The sequence below is a fragment of the Mobula hypostoma genome, chromosome 3, assembly GCF_963921235.1.
Source record: "Mobula hypostoma chromosome 3, sMobHyp1.1, whole genome shotgun sequence".
Classification (NCBI taxonomy): domain Eukaryota; kingdom Metazoa; phylum Chordata; class Chondrichthyes; order Myliobatiformes; family Myliobatidae; genus Mobula; species Mobula hypostoma.
Window position 1 is genome coordinate 19,737,438 of NC_086099.1, and position 22,663 is coordinate 19,760,100.

General features: G+C 41.0%; 1 protein-coding gene across 4 annotated transcripts in view; it reads left to right on the plus strand.

Moving 5' to 3' along the window:
* kiaa1328 (KIAA1328 ortholog) overlaps window positions 1-22,663 on the plus strand; it is a 150,149-nt gene that overhangs the window by 69,235 nt on the left and 58,251 nt on the right. For all 4 annotated transcript variants that reach the window (XM_063042769.1, XM_063042770.1, XM_063042767.1 and 1 more), the window contains one exon: window positions 21,356-21,543. In XM_063042769.1, coding sequence (XP_062898839.1) covers window positions 21,356-21,543 — 188 coding nt within the window. The remainder of the gene's footprint in view (window positions 1-21,355; window positions 21,544-22,663) is intronic.

Genomic DNA, 22,663 nt, shown 5'->3' on the forward strand with positions numbered 1-22,663 from the left:
TGATATGTCTTTCCACGGCCTCCTCTACTGTAAAGATGAAGCCACACTCAGGTTGGAGGAACAGCAGCTTATATTCCGTCTCGGTAACCTCTAACCTGATGGCATGAACACTGACTTCTCAAACTTCCGCTAATGCCCCACCTCCCCCTTGTACCCCATCCGTTATTTATTTATATACACACATTCTTTTTCTCTCTCTCCTTTTTCTCCCTCTGCCCCTCTCACAATATCCCTTGCCCATCCTCTGGGTCCCCCCCCCCCGTCTTTCTCCCCGGGTCTCCTGTCCCATGATTCTCTCATATCCCTTTTGCCAATCACCTGTCCAGCTCTTGCCTCCATCCCTCCCCCTCTTGTCTTCTCCTATCATTTTGGATCTCCCCCTCCCCCTCTTACTTTCAAATCTCTTGCTAGCTCTTCTTTCAGTTAGTGCTGACGAAGGGTCTCGGCCTGAAACGTCGACTGTACCTCTTCCTAGAGATGCTGCCTGACCTGCTGTGTTCACCAGCAACTTTGTGTGTTGCTTTAATTTCCAGTATCTGCAGATTTCCTCGTGTTCATATTGCAGGTTGTCTTCAGTGGAAGGTCTCTAATGTTCAGTAAGGGGGCTTACTATCATATTCTAAAGAGCTATTAGGTATAGGCCTTAAATGTTATCCTGAAATAAATGTGTAACAGCACAATGTGTTCTCTGGACTCAGTAGTGTCAGAATTGCGCATTTTGTGTGTTTGCCATTGGTCTTCTGCATCCCTCCTTGCGTGTTGTTTGAATGGAATTAGAACTGGTTTATTGCTGTCATGTCTACCGAGAGTGGTGAATCTGTGGAATTCTCTGCCACAGGAAACAGCTGAGGCCAGTTCATTGGCTATATTTAAGAGGGAGTTAGATATGGCCCTTGTGGCTATGGGGTCAGGGGGTATGGAGGGAAGGCTGGGGCGGGGTTCTGAGTTGGATGATCAGCCATGATCATAATAAATGGCGGTGCAGGCTCGAAGGACCGAATGGCCTACTCCTGCACCTATTTTCTATGTTTCTATGTTTCTATGAGATACAGTGGTAACACTTGTTTTCATGCAATCCAGGCAGTTCATGCCATATGAGGTATAGCATAGGTAGTAAACAGAAAACCGTAAAAGAATATAGTGTAGTCAGAGGAATTGTCGCGCAGGTTAACAAATAATGTTCAAGGCCACAATGAGGTAGACTGGAGACCAGGAATTCAGCTTTAGCATTTGAGCGGTCTGTTCAAGTCATAAGTGAGATAGTTGTCCTTGAGTCTGGTGGTATGTGCTTTCAAGCTTCTGTGTCTTCTGTCTGACAGGAGAACAGAAGTGAGAATGACCAGGACCATTTATGTAGAGTACATTCTTTGAGCTTGAGAATTCCAGAAAAATAGCAGTGTCTGTTCTCTGAAATCATGTAGTGTTAGCACAGACCCTCGTTTATCATAAATTGTCTGGGTTTGACTGAACCAAGTTACATGTTCCAGACAAATTATTAGTTGATTATGATCTTTCATACCATCTGTTTGTGATTAAGAAATTTGGATATTAGTGCCAGAACTTTAGATAGACACAACCATCTGAAAATTAACATGACAATCATGGATTTTGCGATTTATTTATTTATTTTTTGCATTTTTCAGTTAATTGGGTCTGATAATTAAGTGGTTCAGTTACTGAACTTGTAATCCAGGAATCTGACTTCATCTCAGTTTAAGATTGAAGCTTCTCTGTCTTCTGCAAATTATAACTAGCAATTTTGGAAATAAAAAACATTATTCAAAAACATTAGCTTCTCCTTGAATGAGGATGCCTGGCCTACTAAAGATGCTTTTGTGGATGTGTTCCAATAGGGATGAGTGTTGTGATTACATCTGAACTGTGTCTGATGAGACAGTGATCTCTATGACAGGTAGACTGCTGATAACTTGGGGGCTGTTGATACTGTTGACAGGTCACCATTGACAAAGGATTTTGAACATTTTTTTGTAGTTGGGTACCTCATTTACTCTGACTTGTTTTGCAGAAAATTTTTTTTTACCATTCTTAAATCAAAATTAAGATTCCATAAACAACGTCACATCACCAAGAATATCTAGAGACCACCTCAGTATACCTGTGGTTTGCGCTGAACTTGGTGAGATCCACTGAATTGATATCTCACCTTTACTCTTCTCTGACTTCAGCATTAACCCATGAACAGTCAACAGCCGGCTGTACTTTAAGATTTGTAGGGATGGTTTTGGGTACAGGATGTTGAACAAGTGATTACCAAGTGGCTGGATCTGGCCTATTAGTTTTGTGACTGTGATGACAAATGAAAATAAGGGCTGCAGGTTATATAACTTCAGATGTACAGCAGCAAACTGGAGCTAATTTCAGCTGAAATTACACCTTTGAATATTTCTAGGCAGCGAGCCATTTGTGCTTAATTTTTGAGCTGCTTGCTACGGCACCAAGCTGCGATATCAATTGAGGATGTGGCTCAGACTTTAAGATTTGTAGGGATGGTTTTGGGTACAGGATGGGGAGCTAGGGGTCAAGTTAGGGTTTAGAGACAGGGATTAGGGAGAGTTGGAGGTCGGGAGGTAAATGAAGAGTTAGGGGCTGGAGACAAAGATCAGAGTGCTCTGGGGTCGAAGACCAACAATCCCTGAGGACTGGTTGGGTCGGCAGGCACTGAGCTGTAGATCCGTGATCCCCATCGTTAAGAATAGAGGTCAGCAGGCTCAGAAAACAAAGGCTGATGACCCCCGAGGCTAGTGAGTCTGAACTAGTAGCATCATCTATTACATTTAGTGGGAGTAGTAACACCTTTACACAAAGATGTTGTAATAAACTGACAGCTGGTTGAGTCGCCTGTTTGCCTTGGCTGAATAAAACTAATGAAAAATACTTATGAAAAATATAAATCTAAAAGATTGTTAAAACTCTTAAAATATTAGATATTTAAAAAAAACTTTAAAATATCCAAATGTTTTAATTTTAAAATGAGTACATTACCTTGGACTTGTTCCCTCACAGATGATCTTTTACATTAAAATGAATAGACTTGTTTTCTTGCAAGTCTAACCTGGCAGAGCTTCACTGGGTAAGCTTCCCATCATGAATGCTGAGAAATTGTAAGTAGTTGGCTTCACTGTTAGATCATGTGAAGTCCAATAGTGTAGTGCAGTTGGAAAAATTCTGACACACACTGAGAAGAACTTTGGCACTTGTACATCTGCACATACTTGTATGGGATCCCAAACATAATTTCTCTGGAGTATCCAGGACAGTTTGTTAAAAGCTTGCACTGTATGAGCACAGTTTTCAAAATATTATAAATCTCTGCTGGACAGCAGCAATCCATCGTTATAAATACTTATCCAACTTAATGGCAGTTGCCACATATTGCTCAAGAAAATAAGATTTTTGTTATATATTAAACTTTAAATATTTTTAACAGTTGGAGATCTCAATGTGTCTCACTGCAGAAATGCAGTGATGGTCAATATGACATTTTTGCAGGAATAAAAAATATTTAAGTTAGTGCTATTGTAATCATGTAATCACTTTTTATGAGGTATGTAGATATGTTTTAAATTGTGTCCGGACTACAAAATAGTCAACGGTACCACTTTTTAATTCAGCATTGTAAACGTTTTAATTCAACATGACATTAAACCTGATTTATTCTGTGAAGATTTGTTTTTATTGTATGGGTGAAATTGGGTAATTTAGTTGTTAAGGAAAATTAGTCCTTCAGTGGATAAATATGCACTAACATACTAACAAGTCATGTGATGTTAGTCTTTATTCCAGTATTATCATGTTAGAAAAGCATTCACTTGCAGGAGATTAAGGGGACATATCATGAGTGGAAAGTCTAGTAATTCACAAGGGATAATAACGTAAGTAGATTATGGAAGTCTCTTTCAGGAGTGAAATAATGCCTGTAATTTGCCACAACTACTACGACAGTCATTTTTTTATGTTTTTATGACAACTTTAAAAAAGGTATTAAACAGGTTTGAAAGGTCACAATTTCCATATGGGTGTATGATGCTCCACGTTTTGTGCTTATTCAATAAATTTAATATCTTAAATGCAGAAAATTTAAATTTATAAAATATTCACAATTTCATTGCTAGGCAATAATGCTTATTTGCACAAATGAAATTTTCATGAATATTGATTAATGTTCCTTCTTAGAGCAGAACATATCACATTTTAAAGATGATTAACTTAAAAAAGACACTAAGCCTGAAGAGCTATTAGAACATTTAGTCTTTATTGCAAATTATTGTCATGTTGTAGAATGAAGACCTCACATTTTTTATATCAGTTTGCTTAGTAAAAATGCAGCATTTGAATATTACTCCATGTTTTTGTTCAGTAAAGCATTGCTTCTGGCCAGTTGAATAGCAACACCTTGTGGGATGGTAATATATTACAAGGCATAAGTTATATAATGTTTTAATTTCAACAAAATCATGATATATTTGAAAACTCTGCCTTTTTCAATCTATATAATTCAATATATTCAGTATAATATTGAAATGGTATTATCTGTTGCATTGCTCAACGACTTGAGGACCATTTGCAATACAATGAAGCTGAGCATACTCTGTTAATAAAGGATGGAATGAATATTGTTGTGAGAAATTATCTTGGTTCAGGTGATCGGGATAAAGTTTCCGTTTTGATGGAAGTAAGAGTAGTCAGGAAAAAGTCACTGATGTGAGGAATGTGATTAGGTTGTAGGGCAGAATTGAGCAATAAATGGGGTACTGTGAGAAAGATATTGGAGTATTTGTGGGTAAATTTAATGTAAGGGTAGACGACAGCAAGCCGAGCAACCCTGAGGGTGGCCGGGGGGGCTACATTAATCATATGTTGGCAAAGGTAGTCCTGAGCAAGAGTGCATAACATGTTCAAGGGTGTTCCTTGGAATAAAACATTGTGGAACAAACCAGAGAATGGGCAGTTTTAAATATGGTCTTGTCTAATAAAGTGAAATTAAGTAATCTCATTGTAAAGGATCATTTTGAGAGAAATTATAACAGAATTTCATACTCTGGGAGTGCGAAACTTTTGTGTGAAATTTGCATCGTAAATTTAAATGGCAGTCACAAATATAGGAAGGCAGAAACCCTTAAATTGTACTAAAAATATTCATTGGAAAATATTCTCAACCAAGATGTATTCCATTGAGGAAGTAACTTTAGAAAAAATAATTATACTGTGACTGACTAAAGATGGTATGAAATTTAAAGAAAAGGCTTGTGTTATGAAACTTAGTAATTAGTTAAAAGCTTGGTGATGGACAAACGGCAAGAAGATAGAAAATGTGTTGTTAATGAATATGAAAACAGTTTTGCAGGTACTTTGGTTTGGATTATTGAAAAGAGAGTGGCAAAGGTAAATAGAGTCAGAGGAGGTGAGTTTGGGGAATTAAAATGGGAAATAATGAATAACTAAAGATTTTGAACGTATGTTTTGTCTGGTTTTATAGTGGAAGACACAAAATGCATTCACTCTGTATTTTCATACAAGATGATCATGCCCAATGCATGCATTGACTTTAACATCCCTGGATGAGGTGATCATGTCCAAGGCACTTTTAGGGCCCCAAGCTTCACTGTGCCTTTTCCCTTGGGGTGATATACTGCGTCCGGTGCTCCCGATGTGGCCTTTTATATATTGGCGAGACCTGACGCAGACTGGGAGACCGCTTTGCTGAACATCTACGCTCTGTCCGCCAGAGAAAGCAGGGTCTCCCAGTGGCCACACATTTTAATTCCACATCCCATTCCCATTCTGACATGTCTATCCACGGCCTCCTCTACTGTAAAGATGAAGCCACACTCAGGTTGGAGGAACAACACCTTATATTCCGTCTGGGTAGCCTCCAACCTGATGGCATGAACATCGACTTCTCTAACTTCTGCTAAGGCCCCACCTCCCCCTCGTACCCTATCTGTTACTCATTTTTATGCACACATTCTTTCTCTCACTCTCCTTTTTCTCCCTCTGTCCCTCTGAATATACCTCTTGCCCATCCTCTGGGTCCCCCCCCCTTGTCTTTCTTCCCGGACCTCCTGTCCCATGATCCTCTCGTATCCGCTTTTGCCTATCACCTGTCCAGCTCTTGGTTCCATCCCTCTCCCTCCTGTCTTCTCCTATCATTTTGGATCTCTCCCTCCCCCTCCAACTTTCAAATCCCTTACTCACTCCTCCTTCAGTTAGTCCTGACGAAGGGTCTGGGCCTGATACGTCGACTGCACCTCTTCCTACAGATGCTGCCTGGCCTGCTGCGTTCACCAGCAACTTTGATGTGTGTTGCTTGAATTTCCAGCATCTGCAGAATTCCTGTTGTTTTAGGAAAAACTTCTTCACACAGAGAGTGGTGAATCTGTGGCATTCTCTGCCACAGGAAACAGTTGAGGCCAGTTCATTGGCTATATTTAAGAGGGAGTTAGATATGGCCCTTGTGGCTATGGGGATCAGGGGATATGGAGGGAAGGCTGGGGTAGGGTTCTGAGTTGGATGAGCAGCCATGATCATAATAAATGGCGGTGCAGGCTCGAAGGGCTGAATGGCCTACTCCTGCACCTATTTTCTATGTTTTCTATGTTTTTCAACTCCTATTGCAAAGGAGAAAGGGGACGTGATGCAATCAAACAACTACCACAAGGGAAAAGGCACAGTGAAGCTTGGGGCCCTAAAAGTGCCTTGGACATGATCACCTCATCCAGGGATGTTAAAGTCAATGCATGCATTGGGCATGATCATCTTGTATTCCCTAGTTTCTGAAACAGTCCCAGCAGTCCAATAGTGAAGATATTACGCATATTTTATTTTTGACAGATCTTCAATAATGTAGAATTGTGCTTCAGGTTTAACGTTGTAACAGCATTTTGATAATTACATCGGTATCAAAGTGCTGTTCAAATTTATTTTTGAGAATACTTTCAGAGTCAAGCTTCTTATCACTGAAGTATGTCATGAAATTTGTTTAGTTGTGGAAGTACAGCGCAGGACATAAAAATTACTATAATTTGTAATTAATAGTGCAAAAGAGGAATAATGAGGTAGTATTCATGAACCATTCAGAAACTTGATGGCAGAGGTGAACAAACTCTTCCTAAAGCAGTGAATATGGGCCTTTAGGCTCCTGTACCTACTTCCTGATGGTAGTAATAAGAAGAGTGCATGCCTCTGATGATGTTCCTTTATGATGGATGCTGTCTTCAGGAGGTGCTAGTTTTGAAGATTACCGTGTTGGGGGCAGGATTGTGCCTGTGATGGAGATGGGTGAGTCTATAACCTTCTGCAGCCTCTTATTATGTTTGTCTCTCCATACCATGTGGTAGTACAACCAGTCTGAATACTCTATGGTACATCTGTAGCAACCCCGGTTAACTCCTTCTATACTAGATCAACGGGTTTACTATTCACCGTCAGAATAGATCTATAAAAGTCTCTCAAAAGCAGTGGTGGAGGGGTATGCCTCATGATCAACTCTTCTTGTTTCACAAACATATCGGTGCTGTCCCAATTCTGCTCCCCAGACCTGGAATATCCAGCAGTTAAGTGCCGTTCATTTTACCTACCACGGGAGATTTCCAGGATCATTTTGATAGCAGTATACATTCCAAATCAGGCCAATGTCTGTCAGGCTTTAGGTGGTCTGAGCAATGGGATCAACATGCCTGAAACAACGTACCCTAACACCTTCACCATCATTTTGGAGCCAGTCTGAAAAAATCACTAAGCAATTACCATCAACAGACCACTTGCAATATCAGAGGAAACAATACACTGGACCACTGTTACACCACCATCAAGAATGCCTATTGTGCTATTCCACGCCATCACTTCAGGAAGTCTGATCACCTGGCTGTACTTCTTCTCCCCGAGTATAGGCAGAGACTGAAGGCTGCAGCACTGGCAGTGAGGACCGGGAAGATATGGGCAAGGGAAGCACATGAGCGCCTACAGGACTGCTTTGAATCGATGGGCTGGACTGTATTTCGGTATTCATCTTTGAACCAGGATGAGTGTGCTGCAGTTGTTACTGACTTCATTAAAACCTGTGTAGATGAGTGTGTGCCGACAAAGACTTGCTGTACATTCCTGAACCAAAAGCCGTGGATGAGCCAGGAGGTACGTGGTCTGCTGAAGGCTAGATCTGTGGCATTCAAGTCTGGCGACCCAGCTCTGTACCAGAAAACCAGGTATAATTTGCGGAGGGCTATTTCAAGAGTGAAGAGACAATTTTGAATAAGGTTGGAGGTGACCTCAGATGTATAACAGTTCTGGTAGGGTTTGCACACGTTACTGCCTACAAAGTGAAGCCCAATAGCATGAATGGCAGTGATGCTTCATGACCAAATGAGCTCAACGCCTTCTATGCCCGCTTTGAAAGGGAGAATATAACTACAGCTGTGAAGATCCTTGCTGCACCTGGTGACCCTGTGATCTATGTCTCAGAGGCCAATGTTAGACTGTCTTTAAAGAGGGTGAATCCTTGCAAGGTGGAAGGTCCCGATGGAGTACCAGGTAAGGCTCTGAAAATCAGTGCCAACCAACTGGCGGGAGTATTCAAAGACATTTTCAACTTCTCACTGCTATGGGTAAAGCAACAATTATACCAGTGCCTAAGATGAATAATGTGAGCTGCCTTAATGACTGTCGGTGGTGGCACTCTCATCGGCAGTGATGAAATACAGGGAGAGGTTGGTCATGACGAGACTGAACTCCTGCCTCAGCAAGGACCTGGAACCATTGCAATTTGCCTATCACCCTAATAAGTCAACAGCAGATGCAATCTCAATGGCTCTTCACACAGCACCTGGACAATACAAACGCCTATGTCAGGATGCTGTTCATGGACTATAGCTCAGTATTTAGTACCATCATTCCCACAATCCTGACTGAGAAGTTAGAACATAGCCCTCTGCAATTAGATCCTCGACTTCCTAACTGGACGACCACAACCTGTGTGGCTTGATAATATTTCTTCCTCGCTGACGATCAACGCTGGTGCACCTCGGGCGCGTGCTTAGCCCACTGTTCTACTCTCTATATACCCATGACTGTGTGGCTAGGCATAGCTCAGATATCATCTTTAAATTTGCTGATGGTACGACCATTGTTGGTAGAATCTCAGATGGAGATGAGAAGGTGTACAGGAGTGAGGAATGCCAACTAGTGGAGTGGTGTCGCAGCAGCAACCTTGCACTCAACGTCAGTAAGTCATAAAAGCTGATTGTGGACCTCAGGAAGGGTAAGACGAAGGAACACATGCCAATCCTCATAGAGGGTTCAGAAGTGGAGAGAGTGAGCAGCTTCAAATTCCTGGACGTCAAGATCTCTGAGGACCTAACCTGGTCCCAACATATCGATGCAGTTATAAAGAAGGCAAGACAGCGACTGCAGGTGTCCCCCGCTTTTCGAACATTTGTTTTACGAAACCTCGCTGTTAACAAAGACCTACATTAGTTACCTGTTTTCGCTAACAGAAGGTGCTTGCAAGACAGCGACTACAAGTGTCCCCCGCTTTTCAAGTGTTTGTTTTACGAAACCTCGCTGTTAACAAAGACCTACATTAGTTACCTGTTTTCGCTAACAGAAGGTGCTTTCACTGTTACGAAAAAAAACCGCGTGATAAAAGGCAGTGCGCGCACCCTGAGCAGCCAAGCTCCTCCCCTGGAACTGCATTCTAGCCGGCATTGCTTAAACACGTGCATGGGAGCAGCCATTAGCAAGATGAGTTCTAACGTATCGGAAAAGCCTGAAAGAGCTCGTAAGGGTGTTACACTTAGCGTAAAACTAGACATAATTAAGCGTTTCGATCGTGGTGAATGAAGTAAGGACAAAGTGAGTTTGGCTTGTGGAAGTTGACGAAGAGGATGTTGAAGAGGTTTTGGCATCCCATGACCAAGAACTGATAAATGAAGAGCTGATGCAATTGGAAAAGGAAAGGATAACAATTGAAACCGAATGCAGTAGCGAAAGTGAAGTCGTCCAGGAACTGAACATGAAGCAACTGCGTGAGATTTTCGCTTCAATGATTGCAGAAAAGTACGACTTCAATTTTGAAAGTGTACGTTGGTTTAGGGCATATTTGCAAGATGGTTTGAGTGCTTACAAAGAACTGTATGATAGAAAAATGCATGAGGCTAAGCAGTCGAGCATACTGTCGTTTTTCAAGCCTTCCACATCAGCCACAACAAACGATGAACCTCAACCTTCGACATCGAGGCAGGCAGACATAGAAGAAGTTGACTTACCTGCCCCAATGGAAACAGACAACGATGAGATGACACCCCAGTGTCCCACCACCCCAACCCCCTGGTCGCGGACCGATACATTGCCGCGGAGAATGCAGCGGTAGCCGGGACGGACCCAGCACATCTTGAAGAAAAGAAGCCAAAATAAACAAGCTAATTAATTAGATGCCGCCTGGCACGTAATTAATTAGCTTGTTTATTTCGGCTTTTTTCTTAAAGATGTGCTGGGTGTGTCCCGGCCACTGCTGTACCCCTGCATGCTCGTGGATCAGTATCGGTCAGCAGCCTGGAGGTTGGGGTCCACTGCACCACCCCAACCTCCGACGACTCAGCCTAACACAACATCATCAGTGTGCTCGGCACTGTTTTCCCAATTCCGGTAAGTGATACTACACTGTACATTATTTCTACTTTATATAGGCTGTGTATTTTTATGTGTTAGATTTGGTATGATTTGGCAGCTTCATAGCTTAAAGGTTACTGGAAAGAGTGTTTTTGACAAGAGCGTTTGCACCGTGTTTCTGCCGAGAGCGCTTGCGTGAGATTTTCGCTGCGGAGAACAGTGCAGGCAATGATTGTGGAAAAGTATTTCTACTTTATATAGGCTGTGTAGTTATCATATCATTCCTGCTTTTACTATATGTTACTGTTATTTTAGATTTTATGTGTTATTTGGCATGATTTGGGAGGTTTTTTTAGGTCTGCGAATGCTCACAAATTTTTCCCTTATAAATGGTAATTGCTTCTTTGCTTTACGACATTCCGGCTTACAAACCATTTCATAGGAACGCTCTACTTTCGGATGGCGTGGGAAACCTGTATACTTCTTTAGGAGTCTGAAGAGATTTGGTATGTCAACAAATGCACGCAAAAACTTCTATAGATGTAAAAATTGATAATATAAGCAGATGGACTAAAATTCACAGAGGAGTTAGACAGGCATGAATTGCCTCACTGGAATTGTTTAATATCTATAGTGAAATGATTTTCAGAGAAATGGAAGACCGAGATGGGATAAAAATTGGAGGTGTTAACATCAACAATATAAGATATGCAGACGATACCACCCTAATAGCAAGTGCTGCAGAAGACCTACAAATCCTCCTAGACAAAGTAGTGCAAACAAGTGCAGATTTTGGTCTCACCGTCAATTGTTTTTAAAAAAAAACCACATGCAAATGTATGGTAATATTAAAACAGCAGGATACTCCCAACTGCCAATTGTATATTGGTAACCAAGAGATGGAACAAAAGACCAGCTTTAATTACCTTGGTAGCTTTATATCACAAGATGCTAAAAGTAAAGTAGAACTAAAAAGAAGAATTGCCATTGCCAAAACCAACTTCCAAAAAATGAAACCCATTTTTACCAAGAGACACATTTCTATGTCAACAAGGCTTAGGCTACTAAAATGTTACCTCTGGTCAATCTTGCTGTATGCTTCTGAAACATGAACTATAACACCAGAACTCCAAAGAAACTTAGAAGCAACAGAAATGTGGTTTCTTGGAAGAACGCAAAAAAAAATCATACAAAAAGATCTTTAATGAGAACATTAAATGAGAAGAAACTTAAATTCCTGGGCCTTCAGAAAGGGCGAAATAGAATGCCTTACATTACAAGGCCATATGCCTGGGAAACATGGAAGAGGAAGGCAAAGAAGAAAATATATGGACGCTGTGAAAGAACTAACAGATCAAAGTGTGTGAGATAGTGACGCTGCACGGGCTGCATGGAAAGCCATGATTGCCCAAGCGTGTAACGCGCAAGGCACATGACGAAGACGAAGAAGAAGAAGAAGTAGTAGTTGTACTGCGGAGAGCATTCTGACAGACTGCATCTCTGTCTGGTATGGAGGGGCTACTGCACAGGACCAAAAGAAGCTGCAGAGGGTTGTAAATCTAGTCAGCTCCATCTTGGATACTAGCCTACAAAGTACCCAGGACATCTTCAAGGAGTGGTATCTCAGAAGGGCAGCGTCCATTATTAAGGACCACCAGCACCCAGGGGATGCCCTTTTCTCACTGTTACCATCAGGTAGGAAGTGTAGAAGCCTGAAGGCACACACTCAGTGATTCCGAAACAGCTTCTTCCCCTCTGCCATCTGATTCCTAAATGGACATTGAACCCGTGAACAGTACCTCACTTTTTAAATGTATATTATTTCTGTTTTTTTGCACAATGTTTAATCTAGTCAATATATATACTGTAATTGATTTACTTTATTTTTTTTCTCTGCTGTATTATGTATTGCATTGAACTATTGCTGCTAAGTTAACAAATTTCATGAGATATGTCGGTGATAATAAATCTGATTTTGATTTGCTGGAGTCTTTGGTGACATACCACATCTCTTCAGACTCCTAATAAAATATAGCCACTGGTGAATCATCTTGATTTGGATCGATGTGTTGGGGCCAGAATATATCTTCTGAGATATTGATGCATAGGAAATTGAAGCTGCTTACTTTCCACCTGTGATCCCTTGGTAAGGCCTGATGTGTGCTCTCCCAACGTCCCCTTCCTGAAGTCCATAATCAATTCCTTGGTCTTGCTAACACTGAGTTTACTTTGTAGATTATACCAAGATTATACTTGGTGAGCAATTCAAACAGTATTAGCTGATACTATATGTGGACCTTTAATGGCTGTATAATCCTGGATTTTTTTTCCCCTCTTCAGTGAAGCACATTACACAATTTTCTGGAATGTAGGCATGCAAATACTTCATATTTCCTTACGATTTGGGAAAAAACTTATCCTATCAAGCCTATGGTGGCTCATGGCTTTCAGAGTAATCCCATTCCTCCACTTATTTTCCTGAAGTCCATGCTCTTTCATGTACCCATGAACCCCAACCTGATTCTCATACTGCCCATATAGACTTGGATGAATTTACAGCAACCTTCTAAACTACAATCCAGCACATCTTTGGAATTGGAAGGGATCTGGGGGAAGCCCACGTGATAACAGGGGTGAGGGTGGGGACATGCAAAGTCTACGCAGACAGCATAGATTGTCAGTATTGAAACTGGATTACTAGACACCTATACACCTTGGAATATACCCCTTTGTGTTGATCATTTCTGCTGTCTGCTTTGGGGGGAAAAGTCTCTGACCATCCACTCAATCTATACCTCTATCAAGTCACTTCCTTTGTTCCAAGGAGAAAAATCCTAGCTCACTCAGCGTATACTCATAAGATGTGCTGTCTAATCTAGACAGCCTCCTGGTAAATCTCCTTTGTACCCTCTCTAAAGCTTTCACCTCTGTCCCATAATGAGGAACTCAGAACTGAAGACAATATTATAAGTTTAGTCTAACCAGGGTTTTAAAAGAACTGTAACTTTACCTCATGGCTCTTGAACTTTGATTAATGAAGACCACCACATCATATGCCTTCTTAACAGCTCTATTAACTTGCATGACAACTTTGATTGCTCTATGGCTGTTAACTTCAAGATCCCTCTGTTCCTCCACACTGTGAAGAATCCAGCTATTCGCCCTGTATTCTGTCTTCAAATTTGACTTTCTAAAGTGAATCACCCTTTTCTGGGTTGAACCCCATCTGCCACTTCTCAGCCCAGCTCTGCATCCTGTCAATATTTCATTTTAACCTACGACAACCTTCTACACTATCCACAACTCCACCAACCTTTATGTCATCTGTAATCTTACCTACCCACCGTTCCACTTCTTCATCTAAGTCATTTATAAAAATCGCGAAGAGCAGAGGATACAGAATAGATCCCTGCAAGAAACATCCCTGGTCACTGACCTCCAGGCAGAATATGCTCCATCTACAATAACCCTCTGAATTTTATGAACAAGCCATTTCTGAATCTACACAGCCATGTTTCCTGGATCCTATGCCTCTCAACTGGTCTAGAATTCTCACGGTTATCCCTACTCTTTTTCTTAAGCAAAAGAATAGTACTTACTCTTGACATAATCTATTATATTCCTGTGGCCAGTGAAGATGCAAAGATCATTGCCAAAGGTGCAACAATCTCTTTGCTTGCTTTCTATATTAACCTTCAATATATCCTGTCCAGCCCTGGGGACTTGTCAATCCCAAGGGTTTTCAGAAGTTCCAGCTTGCCCTCTTTCTTAATGTTGATTATGTTCGAGCATATCAACCTGTTTTGTGTTGTCCTCACAAACATCAAGGTCCGTCTCACTGGTGAATACTGAAGCAAAGTATTCATTAAAGATCATCTCTGACTCCAGGAACGTACTTCCTCTTCTATCCCTGGTCAGACCTATCCTCACTCTAGTCATTCTCCTGGTCTTCACATGTATGTAGAATGCCTTGGAGTTTCTCTTAATCCTACTCACCAAGGCCTTCTCATGCCCCCTTCTAGCTCTCCTTCGTAACTGTCTAGTAACTAGCAAGAGCCCTGTCTGATTCTTGCTTCCTAAACTTTAAGTGAGTTTCATTCTTTCTCTTGATTAGATGTTCCACATCTCTTGTGAAGAATGGCTCCTTCACCTTACTATCCTTTCCGTGCCTCAATAGGACAAACCTATCCATAAATTCCTAAAAACATACACATTTCCATTGTGCATTTCCCTGAGTACATAGATTCCCAATTTGGGCTCCCAAGTTCCTGCCTCATAGAATCATAATTCCTTCTCCCCCAATTAAAGACTTTCTCTTCCTGTCTGCTCCTATCTCTCTCCAAGGGTATTGGAAAGGTCAGGGAGTTGTGGTCACTGTCTCTGAAGTGTTCTTCCACTGTGAGATCTGACCCCTGACCAGATCCAGTTTAGCCTTTCTGCTAGTCGACGATGAACTTTTAAAGAAACAACTTGTGACACAACAAGTATACACTGAAGTGGGAAAATCATCAACCTGAAAAGTGACCCAGCACACTAACTAGATTGTTTAATGATTTTGTAAGATTAGTAGAAGCTTATGTGTCCAAACTGAGTGGTAAACTGAATGACTGACTGAATAGCAGATTAAAAATATTGATAGAGAAATGTTGTGAATATGAAACAAAAGTATTTCAAGTTTATAAGGGCTGTCATGAAAAAATAGTAAAAAAGTAGATCTTGGTCCCATGGAAACAGTTGTTGAAGACGTTATGGTAGGGAATGAAGAATGGGCTAAAGTATTAAACAAAAACTTGCATCTACTAGAAACAGAAACATGAAAATTAGCAATAGGAGTTAGGACCATTTAGTCACAGAGCCACCTCTACTTTTCAATGTGAATGTGGTTGATCATTAAGAACCTTATTGCTTTCTCCCCATATCTTGTGACCTCTGTTGCTTCTAAAACAATTAGCTTTAAAACTATTTAACCTCATCGTTCTGTGGTACTACAATTTACCAATCTTTGGGAGAAGTAATTTTCCCTTGTCTCTTATTTAAATTTGAATCCCATATCTGTAAACAGTTTTTATTTGGTTTGGCAGATTTAATGTACGGTAATTTTAGGAAAGTGAAATCAGTTTTGAAAAATCTAATAGCCTTCATTAGAATGTAACTAGCAACTTAGGCAGGAAATACCAATGGATGTCGAATGCCCAGATTTTTGAAAGACATTTCTGAAGAATTACATTAAAAATGTTATAGTCTTTGTAGTAAAATGAGGATAGGATGTTTTATTCCTGCTCCATTTTCTAGTTAACAAACATTACTGGAGTGGTTTGTGTAGCATTGTGAATCAGGTTTAATATCGTTGGCATATACTGTGAGATTTATTGTTTTGCAGCAGCAGAACGTTGCAATACACAATATAGATTTCTTTTTCTAATTTATAGTTTATTATGGGTGTGTGAATAAAATAATGAGCTAGTTTACATAAGCTCATAGTCAATTCAAAATTCTGATGGCAGAGGGAAGGAGCTGTTTCTAAAACATAGAGCTTGTGTCTTTGGCCTCTTCTACCTCCTTGATGGTAACGATGAGCAGAGGTAGCACTGGGTGATGAGGGTTCTTAATGATAGGTACCGCCTTTTTGAGGTATCACCTTAGACCAGCGTTTCCCAACTTTTTTAGTCCAACGCCCCTCTAAAGCACCTTCATACTTGCCAATGCCTCTCTTACTTTCCGGTGCCCCATTGTGTAAAAACATGTCTAATATAAGAAAAATGATTCTGCTTTAAATATTTGTCTTTAAACCTAGCTTGCACATTACCTGTGCACTGTACAGCAACTTCAATATCAATGTGATCCTTGAGCTTGATGGTTTTTAAGAAGGGTTGAAATATCTGGTTCAAGTTGTGACAGCAAAAACCTAGACTCCCCCATGTGTAATAATGTCCAAGCTGTTTCTGTTTGTGTTTTTGGTGAGTATGTGGTTCACTGCACCGAAGCCTCGTTCAACAAAGTAAGAGGATGGAAATGTAATGAAGAGAAGTTTGGCTCTTCTCCAAGGATCATGAAACTTCATATGACAGCGTAGCCACATACCACAAAAGCTGACATTTTTGAAAAGCATTTTTTGCTTTTTCAGCATTCTGAATTTCATTAATTTCTTTTTGCAAGCTCTCTTCTAGTCTGGAATTTCCAGATCGTTCAAATCCTTGAATCGTTTCTGAAAATCCTTCACTTACTGCAGGTGTAACCAGTACTCTCACAAATCACTATCTGTGAAAGAGAGTACCATACTTTCCATGTAGGGAAACTGAGAACATTCTTCTTCCAATGTTTTGCTTATACGTATATTTCCAATTTTCCAATAAATGTTGACGCTGCACTTTTTGCCTGGATTAAATTGAAATTCTCACTCTGCAGTTTCATATTTAGAATGTTCATTTTGTCATACAGTTCAGCTAGGTATGCCACATCTCCACATAGAAGTTCAATCTTGTTTCCTAAGCTCTTGACAATTTTGAGCAAAAATTCAACCACAGTGTCCAGAAGGTCAAAGACATTTTAAGCAGCAGCCTTTTGACAGTCAATGCACTTCAATGTGCAGAAGCAAGTGTTCAAAGCCTTCATCGTTATCTTGGCATAACTGGTGAAATATTCTGTTATTTAATGGATGAGCTTTAATTTTGTTGATAGCAGATATTTCAAGAGTCATGCTTGAAAAAATTCGCTGTCTGAGGTTTTTGGCTGGGAGGTGTTGACCACAAACTACCCAATGGATTACAAACAACAAACAACAGGAATTCTGCAGATGCTGGAAATTCAAGCAACACACATAAAAGTTGCTGGTGAACGCAGCAGGCCAGGCAGCATCTCTAGGAAGAGGCGCAGTCGACGTTTCAGGCCGAGACCCTTCATCCTGACGAAGGGTCTCGGCCTGAAACATCGACTGCACCTCTTCCTAGAGATGCTGCCTGGCCTGCTGCGTTCACCAGCAACTTTTATGTGTGTTGCTTCAATGGATTACAAACAGACTTGGAATTTCTTTATTCATAAATGCCACTAAACCAGCATGGTGACCTGTCATATGTGGTGCTCCATCTGTTGCACAAGAAATCATGTTCCTAATTGGAATACTTTTATCCTTGACATACATTTTGAGCTTGTCGTAGATTGGTTCTCTGTTGATATTTGTTTTTAACATTTTACAAAAGAGAATCTCTTCATAAACTTTTCCATTTTTGATAAACCGTACACATGCCATTAGCAATACCTCGTTGTCTTGCACAACTCACTCATCCAGTTGTATCCCAAATTTTGTTGTTTTTTTTTGTAGCTCTGTGCATAGTTGATACTCAACGTATTCACACATTTCGTCAATATGACAAGCTACAGAGTTATTACTCAGAGGAATTGATTTTAAAATACCGGTATCCCTTTTGAGATCTTTCACCAATTGTATGAGATTTTTCTTCACTTTGCTATCATTTTGGAAATGTTATAAGAAGCGATGAAATCAGTATCAAGATCATTTTTATTTTTCTTGGCAAATAACTCGACTGTGCAGTGCTTTGTAAATGCTACTTTCATCTTCTGAAACTGAGTAATACCATAGGTAGACTTCTCAGGGTGTCTTGTATGGAAGTGTTCCTATAATCTTGATGGGTTCATGGCTTCATTAGACAGTACAGTATTGCAGATAAGACACGTGGGGTGTCACTGATCTGGTGGGAACAGAATAAAGGCATACCTGGATATGTAACATTGTATTGATACACTTTCTGTCGTTTCTGTTTCAGTTGATAGGTTCACTGATTGGCTCTATTTCACGGTTTGGTTCCAGCCAGTGCTGTATCATTGCGTGACCTGTTTTCAGTAGATCTGCAGAGAAAGTTGAGAGGATGTACTTGACTTGACAATTGTTAAATTGCATGAACTCGTTCTGTGCTGTGAGTCAAGTGAACTGTTGGGCACCCTGGTTGCTAATTTATGCATCCCCAATAATGTATGTTTGGTTGGTAAAATCGGATAAGATTGCTGAGTTTCAGCCGGGTTGTGACGATGAGAGCTCACCGCCTGCAGTGCTATGGTTCTTCCTGTGTTCCAGTGCTTCATTCTTTACTTGGAAGTGCCTGCTTTACTAATGCTTGATCAGGACTCATGTCTCAAGTTAGAGTACCTCTTACCCCCCCCCCCCCCCAAACAAACAACTTCTATTTCCCCTAATGCCCACCTCCTTAGGACATATAACCGCCCCTGTTGGGAATCCCCTTGGAAGTGTGGGCTATAAGAGTAGGAGTGTTGCATAGAATTCTCATAAAACATTAGTTAGGCCACAAGTGCTGCATTGCAACTAAATGTTTCAAAGGTTCTGCGAAGGGAGAGGTCGTAAGTTTCTCCTTGGGACCAAAATCTGAGGGGGAAAACAAATGATAAGAGATATGCAGGAGCATGACTAGAAGAAACATACTAGCATAGACAGGACATTGAGTATTAGAAGGCAAAGAGTGGGAATAAGGGAACCTCGCTGATGATCCAACACTGTTGCACCTCAGGGGTGTGGGTTTAGCCCACTGCTCTACTCTCTATATACCCATGACGTGTGTGGCTAGGCATAGCTCAAATTAGACTAAAGTCTGTCACGAGCCTTGTGGCCCATCAGGCCGGTGCTTACGCCGTTTCCTGTGGGGCGTGAAGCGATTGAGAGTACGAGACCACCCCCCCCCCCCCGGATAGGACGCCAGTCTATCGGGAGGTTAATCCCCAGCATTTTTGCTGGTACCCATTCTCAGCTGGGTAGACTGGAGCATTGAGTGGTTAAGTGCCTTGCTCAAGAACACACACGCTGCCTCGGCTGAGGCTCGAACCCAAGACCTTCAAATTGCCAGTCCAACGCCCTAACCACTTGGTCACGCGCCACACAATAGCTCAAATACCATCAATAAGTTTGCTGATGATACAACCATTGTTGGTAGAATCTTAGGTGGTAACAAGAGGGTGCACAGGAGTGAGATATGCCAACTAGTGGAATAGTGTCGCAGCAACAAACTGGCACTCAATGTCAGTAAGACGAAAGAGCTAATTGTGAATTTCCAGAAAGGTAAGATGAAGGAACACATACCAATCCTCATAGAGGGATCAGAAGTGGAGAGAGTGAACAGTTTCAAGTTCTTGGGTGTCAAGATCTCTGAGGATCTAACCTGGTCCCAACATATCGATGCAGTTATAAAGAAGGCAAGACAGCAGCTATTCCTCAATAGGAGTTTGAAGAGATTTGGTTTACACTCAAAAACTTCTATAGATATACCGTGGAGAGCATTTTGACAGGTTGCATCACTGTCTGGTATGTGGGAAAACTACTGTACAGGACTGAAAGAAGCTGCAGAGGGTTGTAAATTTAGTTGGCTCCATCTTGGGTATTAGCCTACAAAGTACCCAGGACATCTTCAAGGAGCGGTGTCTCAAAAAGGCAGCATCCATTATTAAGGACCTCCAGCACCCAGGGCATGCCCTTTTCTCACTGTTACCATCAGGTAGGAGGTACAGAAGCCTGAAGGCACACATTCAGTGATTCCAAAACAGTTCCTTCCCCTCTGCCATCTGATTCCTAAATGGCCACTACCTCACTTTTTTAATATATACTATTTTTGTTTTTTGTATAATTTTTAATCTATTTGATATACATATACTGTAATTGATTTACTTTCTGCTAGATTATGTATTGCATTGAACTACTGCTGCAAAGTTAACAAATTTCACATCACATGCTGGTGATAATATACCTGATTCTGATAAGGGGAACATTTCTGGTTGGCTGTCAATGCCTAGTGGTGTTACACAGTGCTAAGTTTAGGGTCTGCTGTTTTTCGAATTGTATGTTTCAGATATGTCTAGGACCAGAGTGCACAGCCTCAGAATAGAAGGGCATCTCTTTAGAACATAAATTTGTGGATATTATAGAGAGAGTACAGAGGAGATTTACAAGGATGTTGCCTGGATTGGAGAGCATGCCTTATGTGAATAGGTTGAGTGAACTTGGCCTTTTTTCCTTGGAGCGATGGAGTATGGGAGGTGAGCTGATAGAGGTGTATAATATGATGAGAGGCATTGATCGTGGGGATAGCCAGAGGCTTTTTCTAGGGCTGAAATGGCTAATGTGAGGAGGCATAGTTTTAAAGTGCTTGGAAGTAGATACAAGGGGGATGTCAAGTTTTTTTTACACAGAGAGTAATAGGTGTGCAGAATGCACTGCCAGCAACAGTAGCAGAGGTGGATACAATAGGGTCTTATAAGAGACTCTTGGGTAGATACAAGGAGCTTAGAAAAAGGAGGGCTGTGCAGTAGCGTAATTCTAGACAGTTTCTAGGGTAGGTTATAATGCATGGCTGGCAAAATGCTGTGGGCTAAAGGGCCTGTGATGTGCTGTATATTTTTATAGTTCTATGAAATGAGGATGAATCTTTGTAGTCAGATAATAGTGAATCTGTGGAATTCATTACTACGAAAACTGTAGAGGCCAAGTCATAGGGAATACTGTATTTAAAGTGGAGATTGATAAGTTTTTGATAAGGTTGTCAAAAGTTATGGGGAGAAGGCAGGGGAATAGGATTGAGACGGAAAATAAATCAACTGTGATCAAATGTTGGCGAAGACTGAATGGGCTGAATGGCCTAATTCGGCTCCTATGTCTTCGGTTTTATGATCTTGTATTTGGAAATGTGAATTTAAGATTTAATTACTCTTTCTGTAGGTATTTAAAATCAGGAGATCATCTGTACAATGCCAGTCTGCAAAAACTGGAAGGAAACATTAAGGCATCTACTGCAGCACCTCGGGAAAGATTAAATGGAAACAAAGTAGAATCTTCTGATCCAGAATTGAACATCTTTAGAGGTACAGCTTTTAGTCCTGCTGGAGATGTGAATCGACAGCAAACAGGTAATTAATTTTAATCCTTTTCCACACATTCGACATTTTGTGTACTTTATAATATTTATCAGTGATTGTAGATTTATTATATTTTCGAAGGAGGTCATCTGTGAGGTTAGTAATTGCATGCTGCAGAGCTCTTTCTCACTTGTCCTGGAAATCATCTTCGCTGAAGTCCCCACATAATTTCCATATGAAAGCTAGTTGATTTGATTTTGCCACTCTTGGAATTATGGTAATCAGAGCCAAAGTTCTTCATGACTGCTTCCTAAGTCTCCTGCCCTGCCTCATTCCCTAAGAGAATGCCAGGTAGGGCACTTTATATATTCATTCAGGTAGATTTCTTGGACTCATTTCACTCCATCCATGCCCTTGGCACTTTGGGTAGTCCAATCAATAACAGGGAAATTAAGATCTCCCACTAATACAATACTGTTTTCTTACAACACCCGCTCAAGTTCTCACTTCCAGCCTTTCTACCCATAAGACCTCCAAGAATGTCCTTGCTAAGTATTGTTAGTAGGTCTTTCCTTATCAAAAAGGCTACAGTCCTTCCCCACTTACCTGTACTTCTGTCATGCCTGTAGCATCTGAATCCTGGATATTGAGCTGCCAGTCCTGCCCTTCTCTCAGCCATTTTTCTGTTGTGGCTATAACATCCCACTCAGAGTCATTCCATGCTCTTTGTTCCTCTGCCTTAATTGTTGAACCACATTGCAATGAAAAAAAATGCAGTTTGAGTTATGTATTTCTTTCCCTGCCTTTACAATGTTCTGGCTATCCTGAATACCAAACTTACTTTGGTTAGATACTCCTTTATCCCATGACTTGCTTCTACTCAAAATACTATCCCCCTGCTAATATTGTTTTAAGACCTCCAGGGTAGCATTAGCAAATTTCTCTCGGGATATTGGTCCCTCTCTGGTTCAAGTTAACCTGTCCCTTGTACAGGTTGCTCCTACCCCAGAAGAGATCCCAATGGTCTAAGAACCAGCATCCTTGCTTCCTGTACCTGCTTCTGAGTCATGAATTCTTCTGGCCTGTCTTTCTGTTTCTGATCTTGCTAGTATTTAGCATTGGGAGTAATTCCGAGATCATTACCCTCGACCCTGCTTCTTAACTTCTTGCC